Source organism: Hemiscyllium ocellatum, chromosome 15, assembly GCF_020745735.1.
Source record: "Hemiscyllium ocellatum isolate sHemOce1 chromosome 15, sHemOce1.pat.X.cur, whole genome shotgun sequence".
NCBI classification, from domain to species: Eukaryota; Metazoa; Chordata; class Chondrichthyes; order Orectolobiformes; family Hemiscylliidae; genus Hemiscyllium; species Hemiscyllium ocellatum.
In genome coordinates this window covers 47,560,457-47,584,502 of record NC_083415.1, presented here as the reverse complement: position 1 = coordinate 47,584,502, position 24,046 = coordinate 47,560,457, and the positions used below count along the sequence as shown (strand labels likewise).

The following is a 24,046-nucleotide window of genomic DNA, read 5'->3' as shown; positions in this document are numbered from 1 at the left end:
ACAGTAAAATCTTACTGTTTGCAATGGATGCATTTATGGAAAATGTTGCAGTCTGCAACATTCCGAGAAAATAGTGAAAAGCAAATGCTGGAACTGCAACTGGTAAGAAAAGTACACAGTAAGTATTGTGAGGATAAACAAATTTACAAAAGGGTGGACATACAAAACAGTGCGACCTTACAGTAGCAGCCAATTTGTAAAGAGGAAGCTCATTTAGATGCGTGAATCAATCAGGCTGCACCTACATTTATTGTCTAGGCAGTAACTCTGATGAAATGAACAGTGGTCTTCTTTACTGAGAAACAGCTGTCAATGATTACTTGTTGATCAAAACACACCTTTTCCAGATCCCTACAGATGGTCACAGATAACTCGTAATTTAGTTCAATGAAGTAAGTGATGGCACAATTTAGATTAGATTAGATTCCCTACAGTGTGGAAACAGGCCCTTCAGTCCAACAATTCCATACCGACCCTCCGAACAGTAAGCCACCCAAACCCCTTTTCCCGCTGACTAATGCACCTAATTGACAATTTAAGCATGGTCAATTCACCTAACCTGCACATCTTTGGACTGTGGGAGAAAACCGGAGCACCTGGAGGAAACCCACACAGACACGCAGAGAATATGCAAACTCCACACAGACAGTCACCAGAGGCTGGAATCGAACCCGGGATCTTGGTGCTGTGAGGCTATTGGGAGGACTAGGGGAAGCAAGTATATAGTTCATGATGCAGTTCTACAATATACAGACACCAAACAGCACACAAACCTGAAGGTTAAAGAACATGCTGAGATAAATAATTAGCATGTGAGATGTTGGGCTTCACAAATAGAGATATTGAAAATAAAATTTGGAAAATTTATTTTAACTTTTATAAAGTTCTGCTTAGGCCATAACTAGAGTGCTGCAGTCAGTTCTAGTCTGAGTAGGATGCCAGGATCCTTGAGAAGGTGCAGAACAGATTTACCAGAGACGAGAGAATTTAGTTGGTTTGGACAATTAGTTTGGAGAAGTTGGAGTTGTCCTCCTTAAGTAAAGAAGGTTGACAAGATTTCCACTGGAAGTATACAAGTGGGCAGCACGGTGGCACAGTGGTTAGCACTGCTGTCTCACAGCGCCTGAGACCCGGGTTCAATTCCCGGCTCAGGCGACTGACTGTGTGGAGTTTGCACGTTCTCCCCGTGGGTTTCCTCTGGGTGCTCCAGTTTCCTCCCACAGTCCAAAGATGTGCGGGTCAGGTGAATTGGCCATGCTAAATTGCCCGTAGTGTTAGGTAAGGGGTAAATGTATGGGTGGGTTGCGCTTCGGCGGGTCGGTGTGGACTTGTTGGGCCGAAGGGCCTGTTTCCACACTGTAAGTAATCTAATCTAAAAAAAAAAGATAATGACAGATTTGCATGAGGTAACAAATAAAAGCTGTTGCCAACTGATGAAGTCAGACCTAGGGGAATACAGAATAAATGATCTGGTAAAGAGATAAAGGAAGATGCGAGGAACACGTTTTTTTTAGAGGGAGTAACAATGACCTGAAAATCACTGCCTTCAGGGATGATAGAAGTAAAGGCATTCAACAATTTCAATGTGTGCTTGAGGGGAACATAAAGTCAAACTTTCAGTTATTAACCGAGAGAATGTTTCATGTTTTAAGTAAAAGCTTTAACTGGACAAAAATTCAACAAAGCATGTATTACAAGATTAACGTGATTTCATAAATATTTATTCCTTAAGCCCCAAAATTTCACTAGCACACTCCCTGCTCTATTTTTATTCCCACCGAAGAGTTACCTTTAGCACTTCAGAATCTACTGATACTCCCCAGTGTTCCCACTTTGCTGAGTTGGCAGGTAGTTATTAGCAGGTATCACCCGGATCAGTGTCTCGACCCTAGCTATAAACTAATTAATTAGATGAGGGAACTAAATGTAATATTTCCACATTTGCAGATGATGCAAAGCTGAGAGGGAGGTTGAGCTGTTAGGGAGGATACAGAGATACTTCAGTGTGACTTGATACTGTACTGAGTACAGTAGATGAAGTATAATGTGGATAAATATGAAATTATCCACTTCAGTAGCTAAAACCGGAAGGCAGCTTATTATCTAAATTGCAGAAGATTGGCAGAGGGGGAAGTGCAATGAGACCTGGGAGACTTTGTACATAAGTCACTTAAAGTAAATACGCAGGTGGAGAATCTGGTGAAGAAGGTAAATGGTATGTTGGCCTTCATAATGAAATGACTTGAGAAAAGCAGCAGGGATGTCTTTCTGCAATTCTACACAGCCTTCGTAATACCACAACTGGACTCCTGAGCATAGATTTGGTCTTATTATCGGAGGAAGGATGTTCTGGTTATGGAGAGAATTCAATGATGGTTTCCCTAGAATTCCAGGACTGACACAGAAATGAGACTGGATCGGTTAAGACTATATTCATAGGAATTTAGAAGAATGAAGGGGGTTCTCGAACAAACCTATTAAATTCTAACAGTATGATACAGATAAAACACAGGATGTTCCTGTTGCCTGGGGAGTCCTGAACCAGGGCTCACAGGATAGGAATTGGGATTGGCCATTCAGGACTGAGATGCGGAGAAATTTATTCATCCATAATGTGGTGATCCTGTGGAATTAACTGCCACAGAAAGCGGTTGAGGCTAAAACATTGATTGTTTTGAGGAAGTAAAGGGATTAGGGAGAAAGCAGGGACAGGGCAGTGAGTTGGATGATCAGCCATGATTATACTGAATGGTGGAGAAGGCTCGAATGGCTGAATGGCCCACTCGTGCTTTTATTTTCTGTGCTGGTATACGTCTATGAAAATTTGGGCCCTTTAATGTAACAATGCAAATTATTCTTGTACTTTACTTCCTGCATAACTCATTCGATACTTCACTGCGTCACACAAACCCAGCACTTTTATGAGACCACATAAAATTTCATGTCTGTCTAAATTCCCATTCCTTAATCACAAGCCTGAAGGCTTTAGGACTGGTATCACAGTCTGTGTTTGAGAGCTTGATGGTGAGGACATAAAAAAAAACAGGAGTAAGAGCAAAGCACATGACCCCAGGAACCTACTCCACAGTTCATTAAGATCATTCAGATCTTCAGCTTCAACTCCAATTCTTAGCCTTTCCTTACATTGATTCTTTGACACGTCAAATGTATGTCCATCAATGTCTGACTTAAAAATATTCAGAGGCGGAGCACTCACAACCTTTGGAAGTGGAGTATTGCAAAAATACGTCCCTTTAAGTGGAAGTTTATTTTCTCATCTCAGCTCTTTATCCTGAAACAATGTCCCTGTATTCCAAATTCCTCAGGTAAGGACAAACAACATCGTAGTGTCTATCCTGCCAACTTCCTTCAATGAGTTTGAGTCAGCTAAAGGTTGCAAATTTCTTACTATTTTCAAACAATCAGTTCAGGGATGTGAAAAAGAGCTTAAAGTACATCTTACCATGGAACGGCAGCTCTGGTAGAAATGGTTACAGAAGAAGACAAAAGATAATCAAAGATTGACTCCATAGTTTCGATCACTTCTTTTTCAAAACTAAGAGTCAGAAATATTTCTTTTGCGAGGAAGATCCAGTTGAATTTATTATGGTATTCTTTCCCTTCAAAACAGTGTTCAGATATCATTACATCAATTCTTATGACCTGTTCTTTTTATGAAAAAAGTACCTGAACCCCTTGGTGTCTCTGTTCTACAACAATGCCAGAGTCCTACAATTAACTGAATAAGTTCTGAACTTGTTTATTTTACCAAAATGCAACACCTTGCATTTATCCAAACTAAACTGCATCTGCCACTCCTCGGCCCATTGAACCAATTGATCAAGATCTCTTTGTAATCTTTGATAAACTTCTTCACTGTCTACTATACCTGTATTATTGGTGTCACCTGAAAACATACTAACCATGCTTCCTATAACCTCATCCAAATCATTTATATAAATGAAAAGCAAAGGTGGGTCCAGTGCCGATCCCTGAGGAACACCACTGGTGACAGGACTCCAGTCCAATAAACGCTGCACCACCGCAGTCTATCTCCTACCATAAAACTAGTTAACCTGGTTCTGGATTGCTAAACCAGCAACATTACCACAATGCTATTGTTTCATTGTTGCACAATCCTTTAATGTTCATTGTAAATGAATTATATCCATGTGACCCCTGTCCACAATGAAGGCAACTACCTTCCTTCCCACCATCATCAAAGATGTCACCCACCCCCTTCTTTCCAGGCGCCCTGCACTCAAACCCTGTGAGTTACCATCATGAAGAGGCCATGTTACTTTTGGGGCACCTTCCTGGAGTCCCAGTAGTGCCCACTCCTGAGCTCAGCCAGTGACTGGACTGAAGGAGCTGCTGGATTGGCTGGCAGATTTGAAGGGTTGGATTTCCTCCCACTGATGGTGGAAGCAACCCATGAAACAAGTTAGCCCATCCAGGACACATTACGGCTAAGAGGTGCTCTTATTTGGAGCTCGATATACTCTAACAGACTTTCTTTCTAGTGACAGGGAATGAGCAGTCTGCCTCCTGTTAATGACTTATTAGCTCAGTTTTGCTGGTCAAAGCTACCCCAATTTTAGCAACGTTTCCAATTGTTCATTCAAATCAGCTTTAGTATCAGTAATCCTCATAATTTAACATTATCTTCTTCTCTCCATCACACCACAGAACTTCCATCTTGCTCAATTATCCCCTTGCTCTTTTCTTGCACTCTGCACTTGTTTAAAGCCTAAGCATTGCCAATTGCAATGGAAGGACTTCACCCTGAAATGTTACCACAGTTTCTCTAACCAAAGACGCTGTCAAACCTTTTATTTTCAACATTTTCTGTTTTGATTCCAGATGCCCATATTTTGCTTTTATATCATTGATAAGAAACTGGTCAGGTGATAACAGCTAAGTTCATACTTCTGGATAGCAGCCATGCATCAACAGCTGACTATACACACAAGACCTAAGGTTGGTGGAAATATTTACCAAAGAAGATACAATTTCAAAGAAACAAAGCAATAAAATATTATGAAATAAACAGGCTGTAACTTTCTGATTCACTCTGTTCTGTAAAAAAGATAACGAGAAGTAATGAGAAAAACACTCAAAGGATATTACAAACTGTCACTATTTAAATGTACTGAGTTACCAATATTGAATTCACCTGGAATGAAATATGCTCAATCATCAAATATTCCAGAGCAAACACCGACATAAAATGTTTATGACACCACATATATGTTTTTAAACTTAGTTCTATCTCAAACACTAGCAAATATTGAATTCAGACATTGTATTCATAAAACATAATACATTTTGTCAATATTCAGATTGAAATATGCATCTTTCCTTGACAATCTCTGGTACAAAGGAAATGCCTAAATGATTGCACATTTAGATTAAAGCTGTAATAAGCATCTATAGTGGCTCAGTACTGCCTGTCAAAGCCAGGGGTTTAATTCATTGTCACCTCTCTTCCACAGGTTCCCAGCTTTAGTCACCCAGCTTGTGCTGAGTTAGCCACTTCTAGCCAGATAGCAAAATGGGCATGAAAACTCACTTCAACATTCCAAGGCAAAAAGAAGGGAAAGAAAATGACAGAGAAGCAGCTTCTGATCACTACCCAGTAACCATTCCTGCAAGTGCATAATTACACCATAAAGGTCAACACATATACTGACTTAACCTATTTGTGAAGAAGACATAAGGAGGTTGTGGAGAGGTTTCAATGCTTTGAATGAATAGGCAAAAATCTGGCAGATGGAATATAATGTGGGAAAATGTGAAGTTGCTTACCTTAGCAGGAAGGATGGAAAAACAGACTATTACTTAAGCGGAGAATAACTGCAGGATTCCAAGGTGCAGAGGGATTTAGCTATTTTAGTACAGGTCACAAAAGGTCACTACAGATATAGCATATAAGGTAAGAAGACAAATGAAATTCTCTCCTTTATTATGAAAGAAATTGATCATAGAAGTATGCATGTTATGCTACAGTCTTACAGGATATTAGATTGCATCCTGAATACTATCTGCAGTTTTTGTTTCTTTATTAACAGCAGGATGCAAACATATTGGACGCAGTCCAAAGGAGATTTACTAGATTCATACTTGAAACGAGTGGCTTGACATAGGAGGATAAGTCAGACAGATTGGGTTTGTTTCCACTGGTGGGAGAGGAGTGAGGGGTGATTTGATTGAAAGGTGTAAGATCCTGAATGGGTCCAACAAGGCAGATTGGGAAAGGATACTTCTTCTTGTGGGCGAGTCCAGAACTAGGGGACACTGTACTAAAATCAGAAGTTGTCCTTTTAGGAGTAGATAAGGGAAATGTCCTTCTCTCACATGGCTGTGCGACTTTGAAACTCTCTGCTTCAGAACACAAGAACAAGGAGCAGGAGTAAGCAATTTAGTCCCTCCAGTCTGCTCCACAATTTAATATGATCATGCTTGATCTCATTCCAGCTCAAAATTCACGTTCTTGCCCACTCCCCATAACTCTAACTTTTAAAAATCTCCCAGTGTCCACCATCTGGGGTACTGAAGTCCACAGATTCACATCTTGAGAGAAGTAATTTTTCCGAATTTTGGTTTTAAATCTGCCACCACTTATCCCAAAACTATGACCTCTCAATCTAGGTTAGCCCTCAAGGGGAATCATTGATCTACTGTGTCAATCCCCTTTAGTTTCTTATACACCTCAATTAGATCTCCTCACATCATACTAAACTGCTCAATCTCTCCTCTCAAGACATGCCTTTCATTTCTGGAATTAATCTAGTGAATCATCTTTGAACTGCCTCCAACGTAATTATAATCCTCCATCAAGTTAGGGTACCAAAACTAAACTACATAGCACTCCAGGCGCAGTCTTATCAATATTTTGTATGATTGTAACAACACTTCAGTTCTTTAAACTTGATTTCTTTTGCAATAAATGCTAAAATTCCATTTGCTCTCCTTACCTGCTGCACCTACATAATCGCTTTGTGCGACTCATGCACCAGGACACCCAGATCTCTGCATAGTTTGACATTTCTCTCCATTTTGATTAACAAGTTGCATTTTTATTCTTCTGACCAAAATGGATAAGCTCACATTTTATTCATATTAAAATTTATCTGCCACATGTTGGGTGCATTTATCTATCTACATCCATTTGTATACTTCTCACTTCTTCATTGCAACTTACTATCCCACCTATTTCATTGTCATCTGCAAATCTGGCTATAGTAAATTTAAGTCAATAATATAAATCGTAGATAGTTGGGGCCTTAAAGACTGAACCCTACTAGTTACAGAATGCCAATCAGAGAAAAGCCTATTTATCCCAATCCTCTGCTTTCTGTTGGTTAGTCAATCCTCTATACATTTCAATATTTAGCCCCATGTGATCTCACCCTGTGCATTAATCACTTGTGCATCACTTTTTCAATTGCCTTTTGAAAGTACAGACAGACTACATCTATAGGAATCCCATTATCCCATTCTGCTTGTTACATCTTCAAAGAACTCTAGAAAATTAGTAAAATATGATTTACCCTTCATAAAACCATGCTGATTCCTGATGGATTGTGTTTTTACTTTCCAAATATCCCAGTAATACTTTCTTAATAATGGATTCCAACAATGGCCCAATGACAGATGTTAAACTATTTGGTCTGTTATTTCCTACTTGGTGTGTGAACCACTGCCACCACTTCATCCTTTTGGAATTAGGGAATATGTGTGAATTTTTCAATTCCACTGGAACCTTGCCCACATCCATGGATCTTTCAATTATTGTAATCAGTTGAACCATTATTTCTTCCTTTAAGACTCAAGAATATAGGCCATCAGGCCCTGGAAACTTGCTTACTTTCAGTCTCAATAGTTTTTGCAGTTGTGTCTCCCTAGTGATGGTGATTGTTTTAAGTTTTTCCTTTTCCATAACCTCTATTACTATTGGGATAGTTTCAAGATATACCACCACAAAACTGAGGCAAATTATTGATTTAGCATCTCTGCCATTTCGGTAGTCCCCATTATTAACTCCACAGTCTAGTCCTCTGAAGGACCAACATTCACTTTAGCTCCTGTCTTCCTTTTTTTATACAGAAAGTTTTGCTATTGGTTCCTTTTCTTGTAAGACTAGTTTTCTTTCACAATTAATCTTAGCTCTGTTTATTAATTTTTTTTTACTAAACCCGTGTTGGTCTTCAAATGTTTCCCAATCCTCCAGCCTGCCACTGCCCTTTGCAATCTGGTACACCTTAGTTTTTACCCATTTGTTATCTTTAACCTCCTTGCTTAGCCATGGATGCTTTCTCCCCCAATTACAATTTTTCTTTCTCTCTGTAATTTTTTTTTAAGTTGGAAAGAATTAATTTCTCCTCAAATGTCTGCCACTGTTCATCAAATGTTCTATCTTTTCGTCTTTCTGCCCAATCCACTTAGGCCCTCATCTCTATGACCACAGGTTAAAGGAGGTAGATCAGAATGTGAAATTTGATGCTCAAACAAATCAGCCATGACCTTTGTTCAACACTCGAACACTATTGTGGGATGTAATTTTCTCAACCTCAAACTGAATTTGAAGTTCCAACATGCTGTGATCACTCTTCCTTTGAAAAGCTTTCACAATGAGATCATTAATTGATCCCAAGTTGACAAAGGTCAGGCTACTAAACATTTTTTATGGCAGAGGTAGACAGATTCTTGTTAGGCAAGGGGACCATAGGTTATGTGAGGTAGATCAGAATGTGGAAATTGATGCAGTAAAATCATGGCTGATTTGTTTGTGTATGGTGGACCAGGATCGAGGGGCCAACAGGTCCATTTTAAATCCTATTTAACATACTGATATGTAATTTGAGAACTATATGGTTAAGTTTAGCATTGGATGTGAAAAGTAACTGCTTGAGCAATGAAGTATCAGTGAACTGGAGTTATCAAGAGAACACAATCCAAAACATTCTTCTCAGGTGAGGAGAGGCAAGATTGAACATACAAACATAGGAGCAAGCTATGAGATTTGGCCACTCAATCCTTTGAGGCTGCTTTGCTATTCAATAAAGTCATGGCTGATCTGATTTTAACCTTAACTCCACGTCTCTGCATAGTCCTGATAATCTTTCATCCCCTTGATAATCAAGAATCTCTCTATCTATCTATCCCTACCTGAAGATTCTGCATCCACTGCCTTTTGAGGAATCGTATTCCAAAACTTCACAACCCTCAGGAAGAAGATAAAAGTTCCCTCATCACTTTTTTAGATTGGGACTTCTTTCTTTCAACATTCTTCAAGTCAAGTTCCCTCAGGATTTTATATATTTCAATTAAGTCAGCTTTGACTCTTCTAAACTCCATAGAAGACGGAGGAAGATTTAAAATGCATATTTATAAATTAACATAGTCTGTATTTTACAATTTCATGTTAATTTATAATCTACACTATTCACTAATCTCATCCACTTTGTGGCATTATTCCTGAAGATACAGTCCCCAGCATTTACTCTTATGGACACTGGTCTATAATTGGAAAACTAGAAGTGTGCATTATTTTACCTAAATCAAATACAAAGCCACTGCTTACATATAAAATGTTGGTGATTTTGGCAGTTCAACTGACAATTGAGCATTGTTGTATATTCAACTGAGGAGTTAAGTGCCTCAATGCTATTTATATCTGGGCTTAATTACTGGCCTGAGACTTTTGAGAAAGACAACACTAATGACACACAATCATTCCCTTTGTCATCAATGATCAGAGGTCTTCTCTAAGAACTAATTTGAATGTTGGGTCATGCTTCAGATCTGTTTGGCAGACAGTTGCTTACAGGTTATTCCTATAATTTTGTGAGCTGACGAAGCATTGGACTCAGAACAGATTTAGATTTGGAAAGCAAATATTTCACTGGTTTATGTTGAGTTTATCTGGTTTCTTTACACCTTAAATGTCCACTGATTAATGGGAAAATCAGATTAATCTGAATCCATCTACTATAAAGAGTGAAGACTGTATAATGACAGAACAGGGAGTGGAAATAAAGTGCTGTGGTCATTATAAAGAAGCATCACAAAGTTTCCTCTTTTAGTTCTTTGTCTTGCATTTCATCGATTTCCTCTCTTTTTAACTCTGAGCTATTTTTTCATTGAAGGCACTAATTTCATAATGTCATACAACTTTACTATTGTCTGCAATCAGTAGGTAGCTCCACCAAGTGCCACTGTCAATGTTTGAGTTCAGATAGTGAGCATTACTATGAACTAACCCTGTCCTCACTCAGCATCCTTGGACACACAGTAAATTAATTGCAAAAAAGTACAGATGACAGATTTTCACTTTCTTAAATGTGAATTCATCTAAAGCTGAATTCATCTTACTGAGAAGTGATCTGAGATTTAATCAGCCCAATTTAGCTATTTGGCTGGCTCCACAAGTTGATAATGTTAGGAACTTCCTAACCATTTATTCATTTTTGAGAGTTCTGTTTGGAGACAGCCAGGATACCTTGAGGGTCAATCCAATTGCGTGTTAACATGTAAACTAGAACTATTTACTGACATACAAACATGCACTTCTTTTTATTTAGCTTTATTCAAGTCTTGCAAGATTTCTTTCCTTCTCTCCTTTGATGCAGGTTCAACTCTTTCCTGCTCCATCTAACTCTTCCCTTGTTTAAAAGGCTCACTGTATCCTTATATTTAATTTCCTCATGCTCAAAGCTTTCATATATCCTATTAAATCATATGTAATTTTTAAAAAGTCAATCATTAAGCAGGAAGTCATTACAAAAAAATGTTGTTCTGAACAGCAGTCTTCCAAGTCCTCCTTCTAGTGGGTTAGTTCATAAATAGGGTTTGAACATTTCCATATGTAATTCTACTCTTGCTCAGTTGGCAAGACATGCCCATGTTCTTACTCACTGCACCAAAAGGCTTAACAGAACATTGACTTTTCTGGTCATCTGCTTGGCTGTGGATTTAATCACAAATTACTAAATTTGTAATGCTTCGGGACCTGTGGTGACTTGAATCCAAGTTCCTTTATATTCATGTACAAACACTAAGAATTGGAAGTGGAATTTTCTTGACTGACAGACAGGAAAGTGAATTAATTGCTTGCTTTTCCAGCTGTTACTATATTGCAATCTCAAATGATTTTCATCCTGCCAAGGCAAATATTGACTGACTAGAACTTACAATCTTCTTCAAATATGCACTGAGAAAAAAAACACTTTGTAAATATATGCCAATTTGTAAGCAAATATGTTCAACATTTTCATATTCCAAAAGTGGGACAATCTCCTTCTTTGATGATTCTTGAAGTGCTAGGTTCATACAACCTGTTATTACCCAGATCCATCATTTCAAAAGCTGTGCTGATCGATTAACGTCTGCCCCTTTGGCCCAGTGAACAGTTTGGGCATAATCATTCTCCCAGGGTTCTGACCAAGTTAAGGGAGGACGTTCTAAGTCCTGACTGGCAGAAAGAGCATGGATTATTATGACTCTGAGATAGGAAAGCAGGGAAACCTTTTTTGGTGTCCTTCCCTCATCTATTGCATGGTTAGAAGGTTCTTTCAGTACTCAATTAAAATCTCTTGCCAATTCATTTAGTGGGGGTCTGTCCCATAAAAATGCTGATGAGTGGACACTGCAACACCACACTAAAAAACTGGTGGACTCCCAAAGGAGAATGCCAACATCTCAGGAATCCTTCCGAGTATACCCAGAAATGGATCAATGTCACGGCATGGTCAGGCCTGGGGGCAAAACTCTCATTAACCCTGTGACGATGCTGCTCCTTTAATAAGGTTATTTTGCCCTTGGTTTTTTTTTCAAGATATGCCGTAAAGACAGAGTTTCTGCTATGTCTGGATGTATTTACTTGAAAAGGCTTTTAAAGTTTTTTTTTGAAACACGTGTACAATGACAGCGGAGTGGCTGGTTCTCCTAGTCCAGGGTTTTTTCTGGTTTGGTTTTAGTTTTCGGCTGGGGACCCAAAGAAACGGCTCCATGCTGATTCTCTCTCTCTCTCTGCAATCTCTCCCTTCTAAGAACCTGTGTTTGAATTCACTTTTTTGCCAAGGGGTGTTATGGAATATTACAGGAAATCGGAACAGCTCTTTGTTAAGTTGTGTCTTTGTGTTGGTTGGGTTTTCAAATTGTTATGCTATTCTAAATTTGGTTTTCTTTTGTTCCTGTGTAAATAAATCCTGTTTTGTTTAAAACCGAGTGGTTTGACCAGCTGCATTGCTCCTGGAATATTCACCTTACATCAGCTTAAAACAACAAGAAAAGTTAGGTTCTGGGCTACTTTCTTAAAATGTTTTGAGGGGTGTCTGGCCTGGACCATAACCACCCTAACTTCATTCAGGCAGCATTCCAACATCAAGAAAAATATTTCACCCTCAAACAACCTCTACCACCTTCCTACAATGAGACAGATGAAAATACAATTGACTGCTATATGATAAACCAGGAAAGAGTATGACGAGCAACTAAATCAATTGGGATTCATGCAATAAGCACAAGATTATTCTTTTAAAGCAGAAAATTTCATGGTAAAGCCATCATTAAATTAAATATGATGAACAATGGAGCCAACAACGGCTTCTTGATCCCCTTCATATTAGATTACTTACAGTATGGAAACAGGCCCTTCGGCCCAACAAGTCCACACCGACCCGGCGAAGCGCAACCCACCCATACCCCTACATTACCCTTTTACCTAACACTATGGGCAATTTGGAATGGCCAATTCACGTGACCTGCACATCTTTGGACTGTGGGAGGAAACCGGAGCACCCGGAGGAAACCCACGCAGACACAGGGAGAATGTGCAAACTCCACACAGTCAGTCGCCTGAGTCAGGAAATGAACCCGGGTCTCCGGCGCTGTGAGGCAGCAGTGCTAACCACTGTGCCACCGTGCCGCCCACAAATATCAGAAGCACTATCCTTTTTGAATTAGAAGAAAAGTGAGTAAGTTTTTTCTTACTGGCTCCGATGATTTAGGAGAAGGTAGTAAGATAGACAATATGCAGATAATCTGGAAAATTGCCCCGAGGAACAAGCCATAACGCAAGACGTTGTCAAAAAAGGTTGGTTCCGGTATTTCTGGAGGAGATAGATCAAATTCGCTGGCCATTCTTCTGCTGTGGTCCTGAATTATGGTTTGTCTTTCTGGAAGTGCTTCACAATTGTTTCTAATGGAGTTTGTTTTGTCACACTTTGTATCTAAGGGGCAAAAGTCAGAAAACAGAGAAGTGCATGATTAGTGGGGAGAGATTGTAACCTAACAACATTTATAAAATTCATACCCGGTTTTCTCTTAAAATTCACATTGAGTTAATTTGATGTATATATTTTCCATGGACAATCACCGGTCCCTAATTACATTCAGTCAACTGTTGTGTGTCCATTACCAGATTTCATTTCTCCATTGAACAGTTCATGACTTTTTTTCTTTTTGCACCTCCAGAAAGAAACACGTTTTTTGTAAAACCCTTGATTTACTGCAAAATGTTAGACAAGGACCTTATGGGAATCCAGAAATATTTGCACAGTCTGCACCAACCAGATATCCCAATCTGATCTAGTCCCATTTGCCAGCATTTGGCCATATTCGTCTAAGCCCTTCCTGTTCATATACCCATCCAGATACCCTTTAAATATTGTAATTGTACGCACCTCCACCACTCACTGTGGCAGCTTGTTCCATGCATGCACCACCCTATGCAAGAAAAGGTTCTCAGGTCCTCTTTCCCCTCTCACCTTCTAGTTATGGACTCCTACATCATAAGAAAATGACCTGGGCTATTTACCTCTTCCATGCCACTAATGATTTTATAAACCTCTACAATGTCACCCTTCTGCCTCCAAATGCCATGGGGAAAAAAGGCCCGCGTCTACTCAGCCTCTCCCTATAACTCAAAAACCCTCCAGTCTTGGAAACATCTATGTACAGAGGAACCTCAATTATCCAGCATTCAATTAACTGAATTTCAGATTACCCAAACAAGATCTCAAGGTCCCATCGCTTGGCTAACAATGTTATCCGGCATTTGATTATCCGGCATTCAATTAACCGAATGAAATACTTCACACCCATGTCCTTTGGTTAATCAAGGTTCCTCATCTCTCCTGTACATGACATCCCAACTCCTGTACTCAATGTTCTGATGATTGAAGGCAAGCATACCAAAAAGCCTTCTTCACCACCCTGGCTACTTGCAATTCCACTTTCAAGTAAATATGAATCTGCACCCCCTAAGGTCTCTTTGTTTGGTAACACTTCCCAGGGACCTACCATTAATTGTATAAGTCCTGTCCTAATTTGCCTCACCAAAACGCAACATCTCACATTTATCTAAATTAAACTCCATTTGCCTCTCCTCGGCTCACTGGTCCATCTAATCACAGTTCTGTTGTCCACTACACCTTCTGCAAACGTACTAACCATACTTTTTATATCAAAGATTTGGATGTGAATATAGATGATGAAAAGCAGTGGACCCAGCACTGATCCTTGTGGCACACTGCTGTCACAGGACTCCAGTCCAAAAAGCCACTTCCACCACAACTTTCAAGCCAATTTTGCGTCCAATTGACTGGCTCCAGGATTCCATGTGCTCTAACCTTACTAACCAGTCTACCATGCAGAACTTTGTTGAAAGCTTTGCTGATGTCCACACAGACAATGTCTACCATTCCGCCTTCATCACGTTCCTCAAGAGTACCCTATTGCTTACAGAAGTAAAGTTTGAAAAGCTGTATTAATTTTAAGATTTCTCTGTCTCCTTTTACAGAATTGTACAACTTATCTCTCCAAATGGATAAAAAATGGTATTGGGAGCAAATATCCATGCTTGCAGTCTGCACTCCTAATGGATGACACACCAATTCAGTAATATGCACTCAGCAGAAGAATACAGCAGTAAATTTGATTCAAAACAATAGTTTCATTCATTTCTGAACACAGGAAATTCTTCATTCATTTGGAAATTAAAGGAAATGATGCTGTAGTGGCAATACTACTGGAGTAGTAATCTAGAAACATAGAGGAATTTTCTGGGGACATTGGTTTGAATCCCACCATGGCAAATGGTGAGGTTTAAAATCAAAGAACATTTGGAATCAAAAGCTAGTCTAATGTCCTACATGAATTTAGGATATAAAATCTGTCATCCTAAACTGGTTGAACCAACACGTGACTCCAGACTCTCAGCAATGCAGTTAATTCTGAACTACCCTCTGTATATTTCAAATTGAGCAATAAGTACTGATGCCCACATCCCATTAACCTTTTAAACATTCGGTTGTTGGAAGTGATACAAATTTCACAGTAACCAACAAAATGGAATTGCATGACAAGATTTCATATTTTAGGACTTCTAGTGTGAAAAACAAATTAAAGCCAACATCAACTAAACAATTCTTAGTAGGTATCTATTACACTAAACGACAAAAAACGATATTGTCCCCATTAACTAAAACTATTTATACATCACAGCCTGAGAAATGTAGTCTTTTGTACAAAGTTCCAAGCTCCTTCCAACTTTAACAGCATCTTCTCCCAAGAGTGAATCTTCCAGGGTCCTTTTAAATAAAGTACCCTCATGCAACCTTCTGAAAATAATTAAATGATCTTTCAGTAATTAGGTCACTGGCAACTCCTCAGTTTTTTAAACTCCAAAGGTTTTGATTCTTTCAACCAGGAATACGTCCTCACCAACACTCAGCGTGCTGAAAAACCCAAAAAAAAACTCTTCCTTCAGCTTTCAGCACCAGACATGGGTGACTCTTCTTCCCAGATCTCTCCAGTTGAATGACTCGGAAGTGATGGGACTCCATTTGGCAGTCAGTATAATAGCCAGAGGCGCCCTGTAGGCACTAGAATGGAAAGTCATTGAAGCTCTATGATCAGTTTGATTTAATCTAACGTATAGCAGCTCTATAGAGTTGGATATGGAAAAATGACCTGTGGCCACTTGATATAAATGTTTTCCTTTTTTTTGAGATGTACATTTCTTTACTTTGTGTTTCACATTTTAGAATTATTTCCCAAGCAATCTTCGCACTAATTCCTTGCTGGGATACAGGTGTGGAGTAGTCAGTTTTAATAAGCTTGGAAAGAATCTTGCATGAGTTTTACCTAGAGTTTTACCTACTACCTGGTAGTATTAGCTAAATTCAGGAGTTTCATTTGAAATTTTGTGAAAACAGTGGGCTATGCCAGAGAGCTCACACAGAGATAATCTGAACCAGCGTATGAGAAGGATAATTTCTGGATGAGAATCAGAGAGTCATAGAGTTGTGCAGCACGGAAATAGACTCTTCAGTCCAACCCATCCATGTTGACCAGATATCCTAAATTAATCTAGTTCCCGCATCCCTCTAAACCCTTCCCATTCATGTACCCATCCAGATGCCTTTTAAATATTGTAATTGTTCCAGCCTCCACCACTTCCTCTGGCAGCTCATTCCACACATACTCCCCTCTCTGTGAAGACGTTGTCCCTTAGGTCTCTTTTCAAATCTTTCCTTTCTCAGTTTATACTTATGCCCTTTGGTTTTGGAGTCCGTTGCCTTGGGAATAAGACTTTGGTGATGCTCCTAATCCATGCCCCTCATGATTATACAAACCTCTAAATGGTCATCCCCCAGTCTCTGATCCTCCAGGGAAATTAGCCCCAGACTATTTGCCTCTCCCTATAGCTCAAATCCTCCAACCTGGCAGCAATCTTGTAAATCTTTATTGAAGTTTAGCAACATCTTTCCTATAGCAGGGATATTACAAAAGCCAATATCCTGTACAGTCACAACATGACATCTCATTTCCTATACTTAATGCAGTGCCCAATAAAGGCAGACATACCAAACGCCTTCTTCACTATCCAACTTGTGACTCCACCTTCAAGAAACTATGAACCTGCACCATTGGGGTCTCTTTGTTCGGCAACAATTTCCAGGACCCTACCATTATGTGTATAAGTCCAATCCTGATTTACCTCACCAAAATGCAACACCTCACATTTATCTAAGTTAACTTCCATCTGCCACTCCTATAGAACAATCCAGCTGCCCTTGTAAAATTAAACACCACCTTGCACATCATACCAATCTTGTTAGCCAATAGATATTTTCCAATCAACCTGATCAGAGTTGTTACTACACATTTTTGGAGCAAGTGAGACTTGAACCCATGCCTCCTGGCCCAGAGGAAGGGACACTATCACTATGCTACATGGGTAACCTTGCCTGCCATAGAGATACTGGAAAAGCGCAGCAGGTCAGGCAGCATCCAAGGAGCAGGAGAATCAACATTTCGGGCATGAGCCCTTCTTCAGGAATGAGGAAGGTGTGCCAAGCAGGCTGAGATAAAAGGTAGGGAGGAGGGACTTGGGGGAGGAGCGTTGGGAATGCAATAGGTGGAAGGAGGTTAAGGTGAGGGTGATAGGCTGGAGAAGGAGTGGGGGCAGAGAGGTCGGGAAGAAGATTGCAGGTCAAGAGCACGGTGCTGAGTCCGAGGGTTGGGACTGAGTAAGGTGGGGGGGGGGGGGACATGAGGAAGCTGGAGAAATCTGCATTCATCCCTTGTGGTTGGAGCGTTCCTAGGCAGAAGATGAGGCGCTCTTCCTCCAGGCATCATGTTGCTATGGTCTGGCGATGGAGGAGGCCAAGTACCTGCATGTCCTTAGCGGAGAGGGAAGGGGAGTTAAAGTGTTCAGCCACGGGGCGGTTGGGTTGGTTGGTGCGGGTGTCCCAGTGGTGTTCTCTGAAACATTCCGCAAGGAGGCGGCTTGTCTCCCCAATGTAGAGGAGGCCACATCGGGTGCAGAGGATGCAGTAAATAATGTGTGTGGAGGTGCAGGTGAATTTGCGATGGATATGGAAGGATCCCGTGGGGCCTTGGAGGGAAGTGAGGGGGGAGGTGTGGGTGCAGGTTTTGCATTTCTTGAAGTTGCAGGGGAAAGTGCCAGGAGTGGAGGTTGGGTTGGTGGGGGGTGTGGACCTGACGAGGGAGTTGCAGATGGAGTGGTCTTTCCAGAACACTGATAGGGGAGGGGAGGGAAATATATCCTTGGTGGTGGGGTCTGTTTGGAGGTGGCGGAAATGACGAAGAATGATACGATGTATATGGAGGTTGGTGGGGTGGTAGGTGAGGACCAGTGGGGTTCTGTCCTGGTGACGTTTGGAGGGGCGGGGCTCAAGGGCGGAGGAGCAGGAAGTGGAGGAGATGCAGTGGAGAGCATCGTCAACCACGTCTGAGGGGAAATTGCGGTCTTTGAAGAAGGAGGCCATCTGGGTTGTTCGGTATTGGAATTGGTCCTTCTGGGAGCAGATGCGGCAGAGACGAAGGAATTGGGAATATGGGATGGTGTTTTTATAGGGGACAGGGTGGGATGAGGTGTAATTTAGGTAGCTGTGGGAGTCGGTCGGTTTATAGTAAAATGTCCGTGTTGAGTCAGTCACCCGAGATAGAAATGGAGGGGTCTAGGAAGGGGAGGGAGGAGTCTGAGACGGTCCAGGTAAATTTGAGGTCAGGGTGGAAGGTGTTAGTAGAGTGGATAAATTGTTCAACCTCCTTGAGGGAGGACGAGGTAGCGCCGATACAGTCATCGCTGTAGCGGAGGAAAAGGTGGGGGGTGGTGCCAGCATAGCTGCGGAAGATGGACTGTTCCACATATCCGACAAAGAGGCAGGCATAGCTGGGGCCCATGCGGGTGCCCATGGCTAGTCCTTTGGTTTGGAGGAAGTGGGAGGATTGGAAAGAAGTTGTTCAGAGTGAGGACCAGCTCAGTCAGTCGAAGGAGGGTGTCAGTGGAAGGGTCCTGGTTGGGTCGGCGAGAAAAGAAGTGGAGGGCTTTGAGGCCTTCGTGATGGGGGATGGAGGTGTATAGGGACTGGATGCCCATGGTGAAGATAAGGCCGGGGAAGCGAAAATCAAGGAGGAGGTGGAGGACGTGGGTGGTGTCCCAAATGGTCCTGTCCCCCTTAGTCCAAGAACTCCCCACTGACATTCGGGAAACCACCCACGCCCTCCACCTCCTCCATGATTTTCGCTTCCCCGGCCTTATCTTCACCATGGACATCCAGTCCCTATACATCTCCATCCCCATCACGAAGGACTTAAAGCCCTCCGCTTCTTCTTTTCCCACCAACCCAACCAGTACCCTTCCACTGACACCCTCCTTCGACTGACTGAGCTGGTCCTCACCCTGAACAACTTCTTTCCAATCCTCCCACTTCCTCCAAACTAAAGGAGTAGCCATGGGCACCCGCATGGGCCCCAGCTATGCCTGCCTCTTCGTCGGATATGTGGAACAGTCCATCTTCCGCAGCTACACTGGCACCACCCCTTACCTTTTCCTCCGCTACATCGATGACTGTATTGGCGCTACCTCGTGCACCTACGAGGAGGATGAACTTCATCCACTTTAGTAACACCTTCCACCCCGACCTCAAATTTACCTGGACCGTCTCAGACTCCTCCCTCCCCTTCCTAGACCTCTCCATTTCTATCTTGGGCAACCGACTCAACACAGACATTTACTATAAACCGACCGACACCCACAGCTACCTAGATTACATATTCTCCCACCCTGCCCCCTATAAAAACGGCATCCCATATTCCCAATTCCTTCGCCTCCACCGCATCTGCTCCCAGAAGGACCAATTCCAATACCGTACAACCCAGATGGTCTCCTCCTTCAAAGACACAATTTCCCCTCAGACGTGGTTGACGATGCTCTCCACTGCATCTCCTCCACTTCCTGCTCCTCCGCCTTTGAACCCTGCCCTCCAAATGTCACCAGGACAGAACCCCACTGGTCCTCACCTACCACCCCACCAACCTCCATATACATCGTATCATCCTTCGTCATTTCCGCCACCTCCAAACGGACCCCACCACCAAGGATATATTTCCCTCCCCTCCCCTATCAGTGTTCCGGAAAGACCACTCCCTCTCTGACTCCCTCGTCAGGTCCACACCCCCCACCAACCCAACCTATACTCCTGGCACTTTCCCCTGCAACTTCAAGAAATGCAAAACTTGCGCCCTCACCTCCCCCCTCACTTCTCTCCATATGGAAGAGCCTTCCATATCCGTCATAAATTCACCTGCACCTCCACACACATTGTTTACTGCATCCGCTGCACCTGATGTGGCCTCGTCTACATTGGGGAGACAGGCCGCCTACGTGCGGAACATTTCAGAGAACACCTCTGGGACACCCGCACCAACCAACCCAACTGCCCCGTGGCTGAACACTTTAATCCCCTTCCCACTCCGCCAAGAACATGCAGGTCCTTGGCCTCCTCCATCGCCAGACCATAGCAACATGACGCCTGGAGGAAGAGCGCCTCATCTTCTGCCTAGGAACCCTCCAACCACAAGGGATGAATGCAGATTTCTTCAGCTTTGTCATTTCCCCTCCCCCCACCTTATCTCAGTCCCAACCCTCGGACTCAGCACCGCCCTCTTGAACCTACAATCTTTTTCCCGACCTCTCCGCACCCACTCCCTCTCCGGTCTATCACCCTCACTTTAACCTCCTTCCACCTATTGCATTCCCAACTCCCCTCCCCCAAGTCCCTCCTCCCTACCTTTTATCTTAGCCTGCTTGGCACACCTTCCTCATTCCTGAAGAAGGGCTTATGCCCGAAACGTCGATTCTCCTGCTCCTTGGATGCTGCCTAACCGGCTGCGCTTTTCCAGCAATACATTTTTCAGCTCTGATCTCCAGCATCTGCAGTCCTCACTTTCTCCTTGCCATAGAGATGATCATTTCAACCAGCTGGAGCATGCTTAAAAAATTAAAATGTAAATGTTAATTAATTGAAAACAAACTTATATTTTGACTTCCAGAAGTTGGAAGTACAATTACAAAGTGTCCATCACATCTCAAGTCAATTATTCTGCCACCAAATCTGGATATTGTGTAAAAATGACACCAATTACAATCCTCTCATTTTTGATGGCGGTAGATAAGCCAAATATGTCATCTCTACCACATCTTCAATATGAATTTTTCCTCTGAGACTTTCAGATTCACAGCTTTAGTATGAAATTAATGAGTGGTCGATGCTGTACTTTTTAGATGTTTCGATCAAATTGTACTTTAGGGAACTATGGTTGTTCAGGATTGAACACCAGCAGATGAGCAGGTTTGCTTGCCAAGTCACTGTGCAATCTGCGAAGCAATAGGTAGTTCAAATTGACAATAGTGAATTATTGTATTCTTTTCACAATATAATCTGCATGACACTACTTTTCATTTGTAAATTGGGATTACTTGCAAGTCTACAGACCCATGAATGTAATAACAAAAAAGCAGGATGAGCACTTTCCTTCCAAGTATCACACCATCTGTCTTAATACATCAATAATCTGAAGTAACAGAGAAAGGAGAACATTGTGTATCAAAAAGTGGAACCAAGGGATAATAAAAAAAAGAGAAAGAATGGCTAGATAAATGGCTAGAAACAGAAAAATCCTGTAACAAATGTACCCTCAGTAAGTTATTTTGGACAAAATGGGAAGATTTCTCAAACAAATATTGAAGGTTTTCATGAAAGTTAAAACTTAGTGGGCGGCGCGGTGGCACAGTGGTTAGCACTGCTGCCTCACAGCGCCTGAGACCCGGGTTCAATTCCCGACTCAGGCGACAGACTGTGTGGAGTTTGCACGTTCTCCCCGTGTCTGCGTGGGTTTCCTCCGGGTGCTCCGGTTTCCTCCCACATTCCAAAGATGTGCGGGTCAGGTGAATTGGCCATGCTAAATTGCCCATAGTGTTAGGTAAGGGGTAAATGTAGGGGTACTTCAGCGGGTCGGTGTGGACTTGTTGGGCCGAAGGGCCTGTTTCCACACTGTAAGTAATCTAATCTAATCTTAACAAATCTGCAGCATTTCCTTTAAAAGATTGTTGGATTTCTTCATTTGCCAGTATTATAGTTTTATTCCTTTTTTTATTTAAACAATATTTAGAATAAAAATAAGGTTGAAGAAAAGGCAAAACTTCCAGGAAAGGGGACTTTTAAAATCGCAATAAACACATTAAAGGGAAATGCAGGCTACAAAATGATGAGTCTCTAAAAAGCAAAATTTAAGAAAAATTGTAGGAGGGATTAAAATATCTTAAACAACTAGATTAGATTCCCTATAGCTTGGAAACAGGTCCTTTGGCCCAACCAGTCCACACCGACCCTCCGAAGAGTAACCCACCCAGACCCATTTCCCTCTGACTAATGCACCGAACACTATGGGCAATTTAGCCTGACCAACTCACCTGACCTGCACATCTTTGGACTGTGGGAGGAAAATAGAGCACCCAGAGGAAACCCACACAGACACTAAGAATGTGCAAACTCCACATAGACAGTCGCCCAAGGCTGGAATCGAACCTGGGAGCCTGGTGTTGTGAGGCAGCAGTGCTAACTGCTGAGCCACCATGTCACCCCAAAGTGCTAAGTGATCACTGTAGTCAGCAGGATTGGATTAGTTCTAAATTAGAGAAAGGCCAATTTTGACGGTATTAGGCAAGAACTTTCAAGAGCTGATTGGACGCAGATGTTCACAGGTAAAGGGACAGCTGGAAAATGGGAAGCCTTCAGAAATGAGATAACGAGAAATCAGAGAAAGTATATTCCTGTCAGGGTGAAAGGAAAGGCTGGTAGGTATAGGGAATGCTGGATAACCAAAGAAATTGAGGGTTTGGTTAAGAAAAAGAAGGAAGCATATGTCAGGTATAGACAGGATAGATCGAGTGAATCCTTTGAAGAGTATAAAGGCAGTAGGAGTACATTAAGAGGGAAAGTAGGAGGGCAAAAAGGGCACAGGAGATAGCTTTGGCAAAGAATTAAGGAGAATCCTTTGGGTTTTTACAAATACATTAAGAACAAAAGGGTAACTAGAAATAGAACAGGGCCCCTCAAAGATAAGCAAGGTGGCCTTTGTGTGGAGCTGCAGAAAATGGGTGAGATACTAAATGAATATTTTGCATCAGTATTTACTGTGGAAAAGGATATGGAAGATATATAAAGTAGGGAAATAGATGGTGACATCTTGAAAAATATCCATATTACAGAGGAAGAAGTGCCGGATGTCTTGAAATGCATAAAGGTGGATAAATCCCCAGGACCTGATCAGGTGTACCCGAGAACTCTGTGGGAAGCTAAGGAAGTGAATGCTGGGCCTCTTGCTGAGATATTTGTATCATTAATAGTCACAGGTGAGGTGCTGGAAGACTGGATGTTGGCCAAGATTAAAGAAGAGTGGTAAGGACAAGCCAGGGAACTATAGACTAGTGAACCTGACATTGGTGGTGGGCAAGTTGTTGGAGGGAATCCTGAGGGACACGATGTAAATATATTTGGAAAGGCAAAGATTGATTCGGGATAGTCAACATGGCTTTGTGCATGGGAAATCATGTCTCACAAACTTAATTGAGTTTTTTTTGAAGTAGTAACAAAAAGGATTGATGAGGGCAGAGCAGTAGATGTGATCTATATGGACTTCAGTAAGGCATGGGAGACTGATTAGCAAGGTTAGATCTCATGGAATACAGGGAGAACTAGCCATTTGGATACAGAACTTGCTCAAAGGTAGAAGACAGAGGGTGGTGGTGGAGGGTTGTTTTTCAGACTGGAGGCCTGTGACCAGTGTAGTGCCACAAGGATCGTGCTGGGTCCTCTACTTTTCATCTTTTATATAAATGATTTGGATGCGAGCATAAGAGGTACAGTTAGAAAGTTTGCAGATGACACCAAAATTGGAGGTATAGTGGACAGTGAAAAAAGGTTACCTCTGATTACAACAGGACCTTGATCAGATGGGCCAATGCACTGACATTTGGCAGATAGAGTTTAATTCAGATAAATGTGAGGTGCTGCATTTAGGGAAAGCAAATCTTAGCAGGACTTATACACTTAATGGTAAGGTCATCAGGAGTGTTGCTGAGCAGGGAGACCTTGGAGTGCAGGTTCATAACGCCATGAAAGTAGAGTCACAGGTAGATAGGATAGTGAAGAAGGAGTTTGGTATG

General features: G+C 41.8%; 1 protein-coding gene across 4 annotated transcripts in view; it reads right to left on the bottom strand.

The window, feature by feature from the left end:
- The window catches only part of manbal (mannosidase beta like), a 48,684-nt gene that overhangs the window by 18,675 nt on the left and 5,963 nt on the right, over positions 1 to 24,046 (bottom strand). For 2 of the 4 annotated variants that reach the window (XM_060836098.1, XM_060836100.1), the window contains exon 2: positions 12,997 to 13,235. In XM_060836098.1, the coding sequence (XP_060692081.1) occupies positions 12,997 to 13,146 (150 nt within the window). In that variant the 5' untranslated portion in view covers positions 13,147 to 13,235. Of the gene's footprint in view, positions 1 to 12,996; positions 13,236 to 20,609; positions 20,728 to 20,765; positions 20,811 to 24,046 lie in introns of those variants that run through there. The other 2 variants (XM_060836097.1, XM_060836099.1) reach the window with 2 other exon arrangements.